Source organism: Saimiri boliviensis, chromosome 2, assembly GCF_048565385.1.
Source record: "Saimiri boliviensis isolate mSaiBol1 chromosome 2, mSaiBol1.pri, whole genome shotgun sequence".
In the NCBI taxonomy this organism is placed as follows: domain Eukaryota; kingdom Metazoa; phylum Chordata; class Mammalia; order Primates; family Cebidae; genus Saimiri; species Saimiri boliviensis.
This window is the reverse complement of record NC_133450.1, coordinates 140,989,388-141,005,531: the sequence shown is the minus strand read 5'-3', so window position 1 is coordinate 141,005,531 and position 16,144 is coordinate 140,989,388. Positions and strand designations below refer to the sequence as shown.

General features: G+C 56.3%; 1 protein-coding gene across 5 annotated transcripts in view; it reads right to left on the bottom strand.

Moving 5' to 3' along the window:
* Positions 1 to 16,144, bottom strand: part of VAV2 (vav guanine nucleotide exchange factor 2) — a 213,086-nt gene that overhangs the window by 44,169 nt on the left and 152,773 nt on the right. For all 5 annotated transcript variants that reach the window (XM_039461205.2, XM_074394538.1, XM_074394539.1 and 2 more), the window contains exons 5-7: positions 5,076 to 5,178; positions 1,827 to 1,925; positions 98 to 166 (exon numbers count right to left, since the gene is read on the bottom strand). In XM_039461205.2, the coding sequence (XP_039317139.1) occupies positions 98 to 166; positions 1,827 to 1,925; positions 5,076 to 5,178 (271 nt within the window). The remainder of the gene's footprint in view (positions 1 to 97; positions 167 to 1,826; positions 1,926 to 5,075; positions 5,179 to 16,144) is intronic.

Genomic DNA, 16,144 nt, shown 5'->3' with positions numbered 1-16,144 from the left:
GCGGCTCTCCAAGGCCCTGGGCACAGCAGTACATGTACGGCCAGTGCCAAGTTAAGGCTCAGAGCCTGACATGAACAAGGGGGGCCGGGACCCTTACCTCCAGGTTAATGAAGACAGCTGCCATGTCTGCAGGGCTGAGCACCAGCCGCAGGGGGCTCATGTAGTTCTGGAAGAGAGAAGCCCACCACTGCCACCCTGCTGCTGTCACCTGCCCTCTCAAGGTCACAGCTGCCGGCGGAGGGTCACGGGGCAGCTCCACAGGAAGGCACACTGGGGTGCTCCATGCTTACTGGGGCACGCCTGCGTTCCGACCACACGGGGCTCCATGCTTTGGGAGTGAGTGCGGGGGGCGGGGTGCACACCCCTTTGGTGCACAGCCAAAGATTCTAACGCCCCCAGCGTGGTGGGGGCCGAGTCACACATAGGGTGGACTTGGGTGCTGCGGTATGGCTGCCCTGCGGTGGGAGTTGGGTTGTGGCTTGCGGTGACGAGCTGAGACCCAGGAGGCAGGGCAGTCAGGACTCGGACACTGAGCCTGTGCTCCTGAGCACGACCCCAGAACTGTTATCAAAAGGGATGCTCTCCACCCCCAGGAGCGCCGGAGGGGCAGGGAGTGACCAGAGCGCTCTAGCCCCAGCCTCAGGTGGGATGTGACGTGAAGACCAGGCCGCGTGAGGCTGCCACCCTGCTCCGGAGGCCCGGGACGCCCTGCCACCCTCTCCTCTCGTGCTCCCCGAGTGCTTCCTGGCCAGGGCAGCCAGCAGCTCTGAGGGGGTCCTCTGGGCCCAGATGTTGGACCGCCGCTTGGCCACCACTGGGAGCAGAGCGCATCGCCCAAGCAGACACACCCGGGTGACAGCCTCAGGCGGGCGGAGACAGACCCCAGGAGCACTCCTGCTTTCTGCAGCAGCACGCAGCCGTGGAGGGAGACGGAGGCCAGCAGGACCCGGCAGAAGCCGACTTCGGGGCCAAGATTCCCGGAAGGGGCGTGGCTCTGCCAGGGCGGGGGCCGGGAGGACCTGGGTCAGGGCGGACACACGTGTGTGCAGAAAGGCCGCTGGCCAGGGGCTGGGGCTGGGGCAGCCTGGGTCTCCCCGCTGGAGGCATCATGGCCACCCTGGACCCCACACCACAACCAGAAGATAGAAAGGGGACTCCAACCTGAAAACAACATGGGTTCTTCTCTCCAGTACACCCTGGCAGCTGGCAATAAAGACTCAGAAGTGCTGGGGAAACGCGCCAGGGCCGGGCCGACCAGGTGCCCACAGGAGGCCCGAGCGGCGAAGGGCAGGCGCAGCCCGGTCCTCAGCCCTCCGGGAGCTCAGCCGGTTGGCGGGAAAGAGGACCCGGACGCATGGGGCTGGAAGAGCCGTGCGGGGGGCTCGGTCACCAGGCCCGACCACACCCTGTGCAGGACACTCCCAGGCCCCACGGGAGCTGCCCCGTTTTGCAGCGGGGAAGGCTGAGTGTGGAGAGGCTGGGGAGCAGCTCTAGGCAGGGCGGGGGGACACTCGAGGAGCTAGCTCAGCGCCTGCCTTCGAGAAACGCTCAGGAGCTGAGGCCATAATCCCTCCCCGATGAGGCTGGGGGAGGAGCAGGGCCGCCCGCAGGCCGGGGCTTCAGGGGCTGCACAGGAAAGGAGAGGGCATCCTCCTTTTGGGTAGCGGGTACTGGAGGCAGGGTTGGGCGGGCCACTGAGTCTCCTTCGCCTATCAGAGACGCCCTGTGGTCGGTCCTGCCTCCAGAATGCACTCCCAGGAGGCGGACAGCCCCACCATGACCACAGTGGCCACGGCCATTTTGCAGCGGCCAACGCCCACCCTCACCTTCTCAATGTCCTCCAGGGTGCGGTAGTACTTGGCCTCGGTCTCCTGGATCTCCAGCAGGCAGCAGTTCCTCTTGTCATCCTCAGTCATGCCCATTTTCTACAGGAGGGAAGGGGGCGTCAGCCGGACCCCATGGGGCTGGCCACCTGCCGCCTGCGCGTCTGCCCCGTGACACCTGGACACCCCTGCACAAGACGACGACACCTCGGGTTTGGCCCCGAGGTCACCAAGTGTGCAGTGCCGCAGCCAGATGAGTGACAGAGGGAACCAACCCCTTCCCATCCAATTTGTAGATGAAGAAACTGAGGTATGGGGAGGGGATGTGGCAGAGACAGTGCCAAGGCAGGCTTGCAGGCGGAGCCTTCTAGAATCCCAGGCTCCTACTCCTCCGATTCGGAATTTCAATCCTTCAGCAGACTGGAGCGAGCGCCTCAGAAGCCACCCCTCCAGCACAGAAGCAGGGGTGACCTGCTAAAGCACCTACTGCGTGGAGTCCTCCACACTGCAGATGGGCGCCTGACTCCGTGTAGACCACGCCCACCACTGCACGTCCCAGTGCCAGCCACCTGCAGGCCGGACTCTTCCCCTGAGTGCCTACTGGTTTCTAACCAGGGGGCCTGAGATGACAACCCCTGGCAAGGCCCCTGGGGCCTCCTCCAGAGCGGGGCCGGCCCCCACCCCTGGTAGAACGTGGCCAGGGCAGGACTGTTGGGAGATTGCCTGGCCAGTGGTCCAGGGTGAGGCAACAGGTGGGTCACTGTGGGGAGTGGTAGATTTTCCCGACACTGTCTAAGGTTCTGTTAGGCTGGGTGAACCACATCTGTCAGAAAGCTCTAGAGAAACGTCACTGTGACCTACGGCACTGGTGTCTGCCCTAAGACCATCATCATCCTCCAGGAAATGCCCAAGGGTCCCCTTGGGTCTGCCGGGCTGCAGATCTAAGGCAATGTGCAAGATGGGGCTGGGGGTACAGGGCCACGGGGGTGCTGGGGGTACCGTGCCACAGAGGTGCTGGGGGTACCGGGCCACAGAGGTGCTGGGGGTACCCGGCCACTGGGGTGCTGGGGGTACAGGGCCACAGGGGTGCTGGGGGTAACGGGCCACGGGGGTGTTGAGGGTCCCTGATGCCCAAAATCACATGTTCCTGACCACGACTCCCTGGGGGCAGGGTCCTGAGTTTTCTCAAAGAGGTCTGAGACCTTCCTGAAAGGTCAAGAAGATGGTGTAGGCAGGACGTCCCCAACCTCCCCTTCCAGGGCCACTCACCTGCATGTATCTAATCTGCAAGCGTGGAGAAAGAAACCAGAAACAGTGCCAGTTAGCAGGGCCCACACTGTCCTCAAAAGCTGGGCTTGGGACGTCAGGAACACCACCCCACGACCAGCCAGCAGACCCGAAGTCACATCACAACCCCTGGTGCTGTCCAGCTGGGCAGGGAAAACGCTTGGGGGCCAGAGCCCTCATAGCACCCCTACCCAGGCTTTGGAAGGGGCACCTGCCATCTTCTGGCCTATCTCACTTTGGAGACGTCACCATCTCTATTACCTTCTACTGGTGCTGCTCAGATAGCTCCAGACAGGACAAGGAGGACATGGAAACAGCTGTTTTCTCTCAGAGGAACCTGGCAGGAGGCAGGAACTACCCCCGGCCCCCAGCCCCTGCCTGGATGGACGGGACAGCTCAAGACCAGCGGGGCCAGCACTGGGCATTAGGACCCTATGCAGAGCAGGACAGCAGCATGCGGCTCAGCCCGGACACAGACAGCACTGCCTGCAGCCTGGCAGGTTCTGTGGACACTCCCTGTCCTTTCCCAGGTGCTTCAGAACCGGGGACAGCAGCGGGCTCCAGCGAGCACCCACTGTGGCCAGGCACAAATGGGGGTGTTGAGAGAGACGGCCTGTGTGATCCAGGGGCAAGGATCCCCCACACAACCTCACAGGCACTGTACCTGCCCGCTGGAGTTCACCCGCAGGACACCCAGCTTTCAAACGACTTGGGGAGTGGACTGGCCCTGACCAGTCAGACCTCATTCCCAAGTCCAGACGGCTCATTGGCCACCTCGGGACCTCTCAGGCCAGCTCTGGGGAGGCAAGAGGAGCCCCAGCAGCACTGCCATGGCTCAGCCTTCCAGCCCTAACAGCTGCCCTGGAAGGCTTGGGAGCAGGGCTGCCCAGCCAAGTTCCCCGGGAAGGCAAAGTGGAGGCTCTGCTTCCTCCACAGAGGGCCGTCATTCCTGGAAGACGCCGTAACAGCAGGGAACAAAACTCACCTCGAGACCCTTCACGGACAAGCAGAGAAACCTGCTCTTAAGAGTCCATTTGGGGGCTGTGAGACCCCCAGCCCTGCACCTGCCTGTCTCTCCCAGCAGGACGCCAGCAGAGCGGGCGAGCTCCCCCGGCAAGGCCTCTTTGGGGATTTGTTGCCCCAGCTTTCTGCCTCTCCACCACCAGCTGGCTACTCCCACAGTGAAGGAAAACACTGGAATCGGCTTTTTGAGAAATTTCCCATGTCTTCAGGAAAAGCAAATGGCATCAAAAGCCTCCACGGTTGGCCAGTGGCATCTCGCCCATTGCTCAGGAGCCTGGGAGTCCGAGGGCCTGTGACCTGCTCCCCCGGGTCCCCATCTGCCCATCCCAGCCCCGCTGAGTGCCCACCTTCCTTCCACACAGCAGCTGCTGGCAATAAACCCAAACAGAGCAAACTGGCGTCCGAGAGATTATTCGCCAGTGCCTGCTTGGAAATAAATATCCTTGCAACATAAAAGACGCACAGCTGGCTAATTGGGCCGATACTGGTCTCATCACTCTCCACACAAAGGGGGAAAATGAGGCGTGCTGTTAGACTGTGCGCCAAGTTACCATCTTAGGGCTCCCTGGGCAGGAGGGACTGAGGGCCCTGCAAACCCCTGGATGGAGGATCCTGTGGCAATACGGGCGGAGGGCCATGATGGTGGCGATGTCGCACCTGGGGCACCTGAGAGCATCTCCATAGGGAGGAAGGGCACTTAGTGGACCGGGAGTCATCGAGGGCTTCCAAGGATGCACCTCAGAGGAGCCCCGTGGGGACTGGGAAGGACCAAGGGGTGTACCCTCTGGATGTCCCCCTGTACCCAGGGCAGCTCCCCCTCGGTGGCTCAGACATGGGGACAGCTCGGTATTGTGTTAAGCAAGGGCCAGGCTGCTCTGTGGGTGAGGGGAGAGGAGGGGAAGGGAGGGGAGAGGGGAGGGGGATGGGAGGGGCCGGGCTCACCATGGGCTGCTGCACCTCCACCTTGATGATGTCCTCGTAGATGTCGTCTCCTCCATCCTCACATGGGACGCAGTCATAGATGTCCTCCCCCAGGTCATGCTCGCTGTACAGGAGGAGGCAGGTTAGACGGGAGGGGAGGCTCCCCCCACCCTGACTGGGGAGCTGCAGAGCATGAGGGTCCACAAGGGACGAAGGCGGCTGGAGCCACAGTGAGGTCACCTGCCTGGGCCTCAGTCTACACAGTGGGGTGGGCCCCACCTGTGGGGCTTCTGTGAGTGTGAACTGGACAGTGCAGGGAGCATCCTCGAGGGCTCTGCCTGTCACCTCCACAATGAGCATCGCAGACAGACCTACCAGGACAAGCCTCCACTTCTCCAGCCCTCTGCTAAATGCTGGAGACACAGGCCAGAGGCCCAGGGCCGGGACCCTGCCCTCACCAGAATCTTCCCACCCCTAGCTGATGGGCGCACGCAGCTTCTGCTTCCAGACCAAAAGCCCCTGTTCCCCCAGCCCGAGGCTGTGACCTGGAGCCCTGAGTGCTTCCGGCTCAGCCCTGGCTCTTCCAGTCCTTGAAGCCAAGGTGCAAACGTCCCAGGTACATGGAGGGCGACCCGAAGTTTGTCATTTGCCTTCTGAAACCAGAGCCAAAGAAATTCCCGCCAAAACCTAATACAATAAAGCTTTGTTGTAGCTCATGGTCCTACTCCAACAAACCACCCCTCTGCCTGCAGGACTCGGTTCCTAGGCCACCTCCTCCAAGATGTCCTCCAGGACCCCCACTTGGCCTGTGATCTGGACTCTTGTAGGCACTCCTGTGCTCAATGCAGCTCCTTGGCGACATTTCCAGTGACTCTGTGCATGGCGGCTGACCAGCCAGGCTCCTCCCCACACTGGGGACATTTCCAGTGACTGTGCATGGCAGCTGACCAGCCTGTCTCCTCCCCACACTGGGGACATTTCCAGTGACTGTGCATGGCGGCTGACCAGCCTGGCTCCTCCCCACACTGGGGACATTTCCAGTGACTGTGCATGGCGGCTGACCAGCCTGGCTCCTCCCCACACTGGGGACATTTCCAGTGACTGTGCATGGCGGCTGACCAGCCTGTCTCCTCCCCACACTGGGGGACATTTCCAGTGACTCTGTGCATGGCGGCTGACCAGCCTGGCTCCTCCCCACACTGGGGGACATTTCCAGTGACTCTGTGCATGGTGGCTGACTGGCCTGGCTCCTCCCCACACTGGGGACATTTCCAGTGACTCTGTGTGGCGGCTGACCAGCTCTCCTGACGCTCCGGAGACACCAGGACTGCTGAGCCAATCAACCGCCCCTGTTCCCACAGGCCTCGCTGGTGGCTCACTACACCCGGGGGCTCAGGGCAGGGGCCACGTCAGGCCCAGGCCGGATGTGTCTTCAGCTCTGCACACCCTCAGCCCTGCACAAGGATGCCTCTCACAGCCTAGGCTCAAAGTGGGTGGCAAAGTTCACTGCTGGAGGGATGGAAATAAATGCAGAGTGCCCCCTTCCATTGCCACCACAGCCAGCATGCAGGCAGGCGAGGCGGGGATGGAGGCCGGGGCAGGAACAGTCCCTGCGGCACTCAGGAATGGGCTCCCCAGCCACACCGCATGCCACGGTCTCATCCCAAACCTTGCCTCTGAATATCAGCTGTCGCCTTTTTAGGCTGGGGTTGCGTCTGCTTGACAGAGGTCAAGGTCTGCTTGACAGAGAGAGCACGTGTGCATTCAAGGAAGGCCCTCGGCACCTTCCCTGGGGGACACGTCACAATGCATGAGCCACCCAGCGTCCGCCTGTGGGCGAAGCATCTGGGCCTCTCTTGAGGGGGAGCCGGGGGCGAGCCCAGCTCCTGCCTTGCAGAGCTTCCTACAGGCAGGCGGGCAAAGGTGGCGGAGGAAGCTCTCACCCCGGGTATTTCATTTTCTGCAGCACTGCAGGTGTGAGTGAGGCAGCTGAAAGGCAGCCAGAGGAGCAAAGCTGGCAGCGGGCAGATGGCCATGGCACAGATGTGGACTCCTCCAACCCGCATTTGAAGAGCCCCCCATCTGTGGGCAAGCCCCTCTGTGTGCCGACACCTGAAGAAAACCAGTCATTCTTTCGGGCCTCACAGAATCCTTGGAGGTAGACAGCACTGTGACCATTGTGCAGAATGAAACACACACACAGATGAAACTGCCAGCAAGGGGCGGGGCCACGGCCCTCGGTCACTGTCCTGTCCCCTCCCTGCCCGCCCTCCACCGCAAGAGTGCTGTTGGGGTGCTGCTCAGCCATTCAGAAAAACTGAAGCCGGGGCAAACACAGCCTTCAGATGGGCTGGGCCCACAGTCTGGTGACAGAGGCCCCCCTGGGAACAGACGTGAAGGCAGGAAGGGTGTTTGTGTGCGCACAGGTTTTCTTACGAACCCATCTCAAAGGTCCGTCCCCAGCCAGGTTTGGCAATTGTCTTAGAAACTGTCACCAGCAATGACACAAATCACCTCCCCTGCCTCTCCAGATGCTGTCCCCAAGGAAACAGCCCCCAGGATGCCAGGGACGCAGGCAAGGGGCTGCTCCCCACGTTTCTGTCATGTGGCACAGCGAGGCTGGCGGCGAAGCCTGTCGGGAACTCTTGACAGCTGGAGGCGAGGCAAGACAGGGAAGCTTCCAGGCTGCTGAACGAGACAACGCAAGGGCAGATGAGGCCACTCACACCATCTAGAGACAGACGTCGGCTTCTCTCCAACAGGCCAGGTGGAAGAAGGGGGACTGGCTATTAATTGCTGCAAGAGCTGATGAAATGGTTAAAAAAGGCTGCAAGCTGGGCCTGGACTGAGGCCTGGAGGTTGTCCCGTGCAGGGATGGCAGACGGCCACACTGTGGGGCATCCCAACAGAGGCCAGGACTCTGTCCCACAGCTCAGGAGGCTGCTCATAAAGGCCTCAGTGCAGCCCCCATCGTGAGCCGACCAGAACCGGGTGCGGGCGGGGAGGCTGACGACATGCAATGTCTTTCCTCTGCTGCAGGAGCCCCAGGCCTGCCACGGTGCAGACGGGAAAGCCCCGCTCCGGCTGCCGCAGGGACTCTCGGATGCCAGGGACACGCATCCTTCGCTCACGCCTCCCCCCGCAGCAGCCACACACTGCCATTTACTGAGTACCCCATGACGTGCCCAGATCTGACACCAGGCCTGAGTGTATTCTGGAAAATTCGGCATACGATCCACCGATCCTGGGATGGGAGAGGGCGAGCAAGCCCCATCCCGAGTCCAAACACTTTTTTTTTTGAGATAGTTTCATTCTTGTTGCCCAGGCTGGAGTACAATGGTGCAATCTCGGCTCACAGCAACCTCCACCTTCCAGGTTCAAGTGATTCTCCTGCCTCAGCCTCCTGAGTCAGTAGCTGGGACTACAGGCATGCACCACCACACCGGACTAATTTTGTATTTTTAGTAGAGACAGGGGTTTCTCCATGTTGGTCAGGCTGGTCTTGAACTCCCGACCTCAAGTGATTCACCCACCTCGGCCATCCAGAGTGCTGGGATTGCAGGTGTGAGTCACCAAGCCTGGCCCAAGCCCAAACATTTTAAGGAGGGAGAGGACAGAGAAGACTGGGGTGGTCAGAATCTTCCTGAACAGATGAAACTCGAAAGATGCTTTGAAGCCCAGGTGAATCTAGAAAAGGGACCTGGAAGGCGGAGTCCCCTGCTCACCTCCCTCTCCCCTGACCCATCTTTAAGTCAGAACTGTCACGCCTGGATCTAGGCACAAGTCCACATCTACAGAGCAGCGGCTGAGTCTCAAGCTTGGTGAGAAACGCCATGTACAGGGTTTTCACAATATTTCTGCTAAGCTTTTTAAGGATCAAAATACACCCTCAGCGGTACCTTTCTGACAAATGGATACACCTGCGTCTCTCATGCCGTCCCACATCACAGAACATTTTCATCTCACCTGAGCTCCTCCCCTTCCCCATCAGGCTCCTCCCCGTCCCCTCCTAACTGTTCTTCACCACAGACGAGCCTTGTCTGTAGTCAAATGCCAAGGGCATCCTGCGTTAGATTTGTTTTCGTGCCTGGCTTCTTTCCCTCAGTATCGGGTCTTTGAGACACATCCACTCTGACTGCTGTCCACATCTGCCGCCCATTCCTGTTTCCTGCTGCGTACTAATCCATGGCATGAATAACCACACGTTACCATTCTCCTTCTTGATGGACATTTGGGTCACCTCCAAGTTTCTGGTAATTGTGAATAAAAGCTGCTAGATGAGAATTCAAGCTGTGGCTGTGTGTGTGTTTGTGTGCAGGCGTACACCTGTGTAGTGGGTGGGGCGGGGGCGTTACACACGCTTTCTCTTCCTTTGGAAAGAAAATTCCACTAGGCGTGGAGTTGCTGGTCAAAGGGGAGGTCTATACTCAACCTCATAAGCAACAGACAAAGGCTTTGCTAAAGTGGGTGCATTCCACACCGCCAGCCAGCAGCGCTCACCAGCCCAGCTGCTCCGCATCCTCGTCCGCTTCTGCTGTGGCCAGTCTTTTTCAGTTCAGCCCCCAGAGTGGGCGTGGAGTGAAACAGGATTGTGGTTCTACTTGGGACTTTCCTGATGGCCAACACTGTGGAGGGGTCTTATACCTTCCTTTGGGAAGGGTCTGTTCCAGACTTTTGTCCATTTCTAAAAATTGCTCGTCTTGTCTTCTGAATTCTGCGAGTTCTTTACATATTCTGGATACATGTCAGACATGCTTTGAGATTCCTCTCCTAGTCTCTAGCCTAGTTTTTGATTTTCTTAATGATACTCTGATAACACTCATGTTTAATTTAATAAAGCCTAATTTAGCACATCTTTCTTCAGTAGCAGCTGGCTCTGTCCTGTGTCCTAAGAAATCCTGTGTCTTGTCTAAGAAATCTCTGCTGTCTTTCAGTCACAATATAATTTCTTACAGGGGCTGTATAGTTTAAGCCATTATGTTTAGGTCTCTGATTCAACTCAAATTAATGTTTGTGTATGGTATGAAATAGGGTTCACTTTTTTTCCCCACAGGAATATCCACATGTTCCAGAACAATTTCTCAAAAATTCTCTTTTTCGAGCAGGGCATGGTGGCTCATGCCTGTTATCCTAGCTACTGAGGAGGTTGAGGAAGGAGGACTGCCTGAGTCCAGGAGTTAGAGGCTGCAGTGAGTTATGATCACACCACTGCACTCGAAGCTGGATTACAGAGCGAGACCCTGACTCTTAGAAAACCAACAGACAAAAACATTATCATTGGATTGCTTGGATCTCTGTCAAAAACCACTTGGCCTCATAAGGGTGACTCTATTTTGGAATAACTACCCTATTCCATCAATCCGTCTGTCTGTCTTTACGCTAACACCTCTGTGTCTTGATAAGTTTATGGAAACTCTTGAAATCAGGTCATATAAATCTCCTAGGTTTGTTCTTTTTTTCTTCTTCTTCTTCTTTTTATAAGATGGAGTCTCGCTCTGTCACCCAGGCTGAGTGCAATGGTGTGATCTCAACTCACTGCACCCTCTGCCTCCTGGGTTCAAGACATTCTCCCACCTCAGCCTCCCAAGTAGCTGGGATTACAGGCATCCACCACTGCGTCCAGCTAATTTTTATATTTTTTTTTAGTAGAGATGGGGTTTTGCCATGTTGGCCAGGCTGGTTTCAAACTCCTGACCTCAGGTGATCCACCCACCTTGGCCTCCCATAGTGCTGGGATTACAGCCATGAGCCACCACACCTGACCCTAGCTTTGTTCTTCTGCAAGACTGTTTAAGCTATTCCAAGGCCCTCTGCATTTCCATGTAAACTTTACAACCGTACTGTCAATTTTTTAAAAAATGTCTGCTGGGATCATGATAGAAACTGTATGGAGTCTACAGATTAATTTGGGGAGAAATGACCTCTTAATATCTTCCAATCCATAAACCTAGTATATACTTTAAGTCTTCATTAATTTCTCTCAGAGACATTTTGTAGTATTGGGACAGAGGCTTTGGAATTTTGGAAGTACTCGGCCCTTTCTTTCTCAATGTTTATTCTGCTTCCTTCATTCTTCTTCTGAGATTGCAGTAACACCAGTGCTAGATGTCCTGACATGGTCACACACATCTCCAGCTCTGTCCCTTCTCTCCAAACTTCTTTCCTTGCTGTGATTTACAGTCTGTAACTTCCAGCCGGGCGCAGTGGCTCATGCATGTAATCCCAGCACTTTGGGAGGCTGAGATGGGTGGATCAACTAAGGTCAGGAGTTCAAGACCAGCCTGGTCAATGTGGTGAAATCCCATTTCTACTAAAAATACAAAAATTAGCCGGGCGTGGTAGCCGGCTCCTGTCATCCCCGCTACTTGGGAGGCTGAGGCAGGAGAATGGCTTGAGCCTAGGAGGTGGAGGTTGCAGTGAGCCAAGATGGCACCACTGTACTCCAGCCTGGGCAACAAGAGCAAAACCTCATCTCAAAAAATACATAAATGGCAGTGTGCATAACTTCCACTGGACTGTCTTCAAGTTCAGCGACTTTTCTCTCTGCCACGTGCAGCTTTCTCATCAGGCTGGTCCAGCAAGTGTTCATTTCGGGTTTCGTGCTTTTCATTTTCAGAATTTCCATTTGACAGTTTTTCGTAGTTTCTATTTCCCGGCTGAGGCTCCCCATCTGTTCATTCATTAGTCACACATTTTCCTCTAAGTCCTTGACCATATTCGTAAGAGCTGCTGTGATGGTTGATTTTGTATGTGAATCTGATTGGGCTAAGGACTTCCCAGAGAGCTGGTGAAGCATTATTTCTAGATGTGTCTGTGAGGGGTTTCCAGAAGAGATCAGCATTTGAATCAGAAGACCACGTAAAGATTTACCCTCACCAATGCGGATGGGTGTCATCCAATCCATTGAAGGCAAAAAGGCAGAGGAGGATGAACTTGCTCGCTTCTAAAGGCGAGACGTCTATCGTCTCCTGCCTCTGGACGTCCGAACTCCTCCTGGCTGCCACACCTTCAGACTCCACAACACACACCAGCACCTGCCCAACCCACACCAGAACTCAGGCCTTTGGCCTTCACTGGCTTGCTGGTTCTCTGACCTCTGGGCTCAGATTTAGTTAAATCACCCGCTTTCCCGGGTCTCCAGCTTGCAGGCAGCACGTGGAGGGACTTACCGGCCTCCATAATCACGTAAGCCAGTTCCCATAATAAATCTTCTCAGCCATCTATGGAGATCCCACTGGTTCCGCTTCTTGGAAGCCCTATGACCAAGACAGCTGCTGACTATGCCTGGGTCATCTGAAGGTCAGCTTCTATTGACTGTTTTTTTCCTGAGCATGACTCACTTTCTCCTATTTCTGCGTTTGGTGGTTTCTTTCTTGGACCTGGGATGTTATGAATGAGACGTCGTGAGACTCTGGATCCTACCATTTCTTCCAAAGGGTGCAAATGTCTAACAGTTAACTTGGCTGGACTCGGACTTCCAACTCTGCCCTCCCTGAAGTGGGCAGCAGCTGAACTGGCTGCTGAGTTCCCCTCCCAACTGTTGCTATTTTTTTGCTGCAAATGTTAAGGTCTTCCCCGTGCAGGGAAAGTTTAATGGTCAGCCAAGGGTTCGAGTGGATTTTAGACACAAAGATTTAGAGGCTCCTGCTTGCTGTGGACCTCTCCTGTCCAGCATTTCCCTCCTCACCTCTGGGCTGCTGGACCAGCCCCCAATCTGCCCTGGGACACCTCAGCTTTCTGCATGAAGTGGGGCAACCCAAAATCGAAAGGTCTCACAGCCTGAACGTCCCCCCCAGCGGGCACGTCCCTCCCAGGCAGATCCCTCCAGCTCCTCCTCCTCTCAGCTCTGACCACTCTCCTGGGCCTCCAGATACATTTTTACAGATTTTCTCCAATTTCTGGAATTACTAGGGGCCGGAAAGTTAGTCTGGTCACACAACGCTGTCACTACTGAAAGTGAGACCTCCTGAAGCATGTCATTGAAACCTTTGGAACGACTCCATTGCACACGGCAAATAAACTAAGGCTGAGAGAGCTGGGGTGACGTGTGAGTGGCAGCCACGGGGGCTTCCTCCACCCACAGTGAGGGGTGACATGTGAGTGGCAGCCACGGGGGCTTCCTCTGCCCACCGTGAGGGGTGACGTGTGAGTGGACAGCCATGGGGGCCTCCTGCACCCACAGTCAGGACCTCTGTGGCTCCGCCAGCTAAGAGCAGAGACACAGCCCTTCCTCTCCCCCTGCACTCACAGTAGGACAAGACCACAGGACGAAGATGCTGGAAATACACCCCGGTAGTCACCCCAACACACGAAACTCAGACACTGCAGATGTGCCCAGGGAGGTCTTCCAACATGGGGGACTCAGACACCGGGACACGCTTGTCCTGCTGTTCTTTTTTGAGACGGTCTCACTCTTGTTGCCCAGGCTGGAGTGCAGTGGGGCGATCTCAGCTCACTGCAACCTCCACCTCCCAGGTTCAAGCAATTCTCCTGCCTCAGCCTCCCCAGTAGCTGGGATTACAGGCACTCAGCATGATGCCCAGCTGTTTTATTGTTAGTAGAGACGGGGTTTCACCATGTTGGCCAGGCTGGTCTCACATTCCCGGCCTCAAGCAATGCACCCGCCTCTTCCTTGAAAAGTGCTGGGATTACAGGCATGAGCCACCTCGCCCAGCCACACCTGTCTCGCTCTTCTTTCGCTCATCCATGACTATGGGGAATGTCCCTTCATACAGGCTCATTCTTCATGCACGTCCCATTAACCTCTTGTAATTCGCCCAAGCACTGAGGTTAAAAATGAGCAGCTGAAACACTGGCGGGGAAGCTGTGTTTGGGAATCTTTCTCTGGGACACAATAATCTTAGAAACGCTGACAATATCCCTTCTCTCCCATCTGTGTAATACCAGTTACCCGAAGCCTGTTGATACTGGGGGAGTGGAACCCGGGGTCACCTGGTTCTGCTCGTCATACCCTTAGACTCCCTTCCTCTGCGGGCCCTCCTGCTGGAGCCCAGAGCACTGGCCATCAGCCTTGCTACACGGATGGCACTTTGCATTTGTAAAAAGTACTCTCCCAGCACCTGTATCCGGTCAATGGACACTGGAAGAGAGAGGTGCCTGCGTGTTGCTGGAGACTTTAAAACAGTGGAACTGAAATTTCATGACACACATATTCTAAATTAGGAGGGAGAGAGGCATAAAGGGCACAGTGAAGAAGTGGGTTTAAATAAAGTTAAATTAAGAAAATTAAATCGCGCCGGGCGCGGTGGTTCAAGCCTGTAATCCCAGCACTTTGGGAGGCCGAGGTGGGTGGATCACGAGGTCAAGAGATTGAGACCATCCTGGTCAACATAGTGAAACCCCATCTCTACTAAAAATACAAAAATTTAGCTGGGCGTGGTGGCACGTGCCTGTAATCCCAGCTACTCAGGAGGCTGAGGCAGGAGAATTGTCTGAGCCCAGGAGGCGGAGGTTGCGGTGAGCCAAGATCGCGCCATTGCACTCCAGCCTGGGTCACTGGGTCACAAGAGCGGAACTCCGTCTCAAAAAAAAAAAAAAAAAAAAGAAAAGAAAATTAAATCAAACGTATTTGTTACAACAATGTTAATAATATAAACGTAGTAATTAAACACCTACCAGACTGAATGGGTTTAGTCAGTATTTCTCCTACGACCAGTTCTGCTTCAGAAACACGCTGGGTCCCTGGGACAGGGGTGGCCGTGGCCATCTGTCCCAACCAGCTCACAGTTCAAGTGGGGAGACTGACGTGGCAGCTGCATGTGAATCCGGGTGCCAGGAACTCTCCCAGGTACGGAACAGATCCTAGAAGCAGGCGCTACTGTGGTATCACTTGGGGTAACAGAGGCTGGTCCCTAAGAGCTCCTTTCGTTTGGCCGTCACTGACAAGGCAGTCCCACTGCTACCTTGCTTCTCAGCACAGGGGCCGTCTCCGTCAGCAAGTTTCTTGCACAGGGAGGTGACACATGCCCAGTCTCGGTCCCCTGGGAGGCAGGCTCACTGACACCGTGACCAGCGGCCCCAGTGCATCTGAGGGCCACAGCTGTCCACTGGGAGGAAGAGGGAACCCTCAGGGGCTGGGTTGAGAGATGGGTGCACCATGAGACCCATTGGAGGTCCGGAAGTCTCCTGGGAGTGCAGGGCAGTGACGGGGGAGGGGACCCCGTTGTGCAAGGACCCTCACCTCTGCCTTCTCACTAGACTTGAACTTGACGAGCGCTCAGCTAAGACCTGGCACACGGAACCAGAGCCAGCCCCATATGGCCCTGCCCGCAATCCCACGGGGAGAGGCCAGGCTGCCGTGCCTTCTGTCTGGATGCTTGCAAAGCACCCCAAAGGCCCTGCCACATCTGCAAGTGCCTTTGGCATCTCCGTGGCACAATGACATCCCTCTCCGTGGCTTTGTGTGAAGTTGGTGTGTCACCCCCTGATCCTTTTCAAATCAGGGTAGAAAGAAGCGTGTGTGGAGGCTCCATGTCATCGGAGGCTATACTTCGTGGACAAATGCCGTGCCCATCCCACACTGGAGTCTGGTCCGCAGAGCTGGCCAGTCCTCCTCACTTGGGGACAGGCGGCCCACAGGGGGTCTCTTGTTGGCAGAAACTTGACTCTCGCTCCTGAGCCCCTAGAGGGGAGGCAGCGAGGCACACGAGGGTTGTCTGTGCAGCCCTTCCTGTGTTTAGCTCTGTAACTGTAGCAGGACTACCTAAGCTCCGGGTTCCCCGTCTGCAATGGGAGGGTGACAGTGGCAAGGATCAGCCATCATGTAAAAGACAAGTAGAGGCTGAGCATACAGTAGATGCTCAATAAGTGGGAGCGTGGCCGATCACCCCAGTGGGCGGGAGGAGGGCTCGCTGACGGAGACAGCATTATCACAGGGGCTGATGCTCAACACACAGGCATGGAAAGCATCAAAAATGATGTTGTTTTTTTTTTTTAAACTTAGGAGACTAGAAAGTTGGGGGTTTGGGCTGGGCTCAGTGGCTCATGCCTGTAACCCCAACACTTTGGGAGGCTCAGATGGGCGGATCACCTGAGGTCGGGAGTTCAAGACCAGCCTGACCAACACAGAG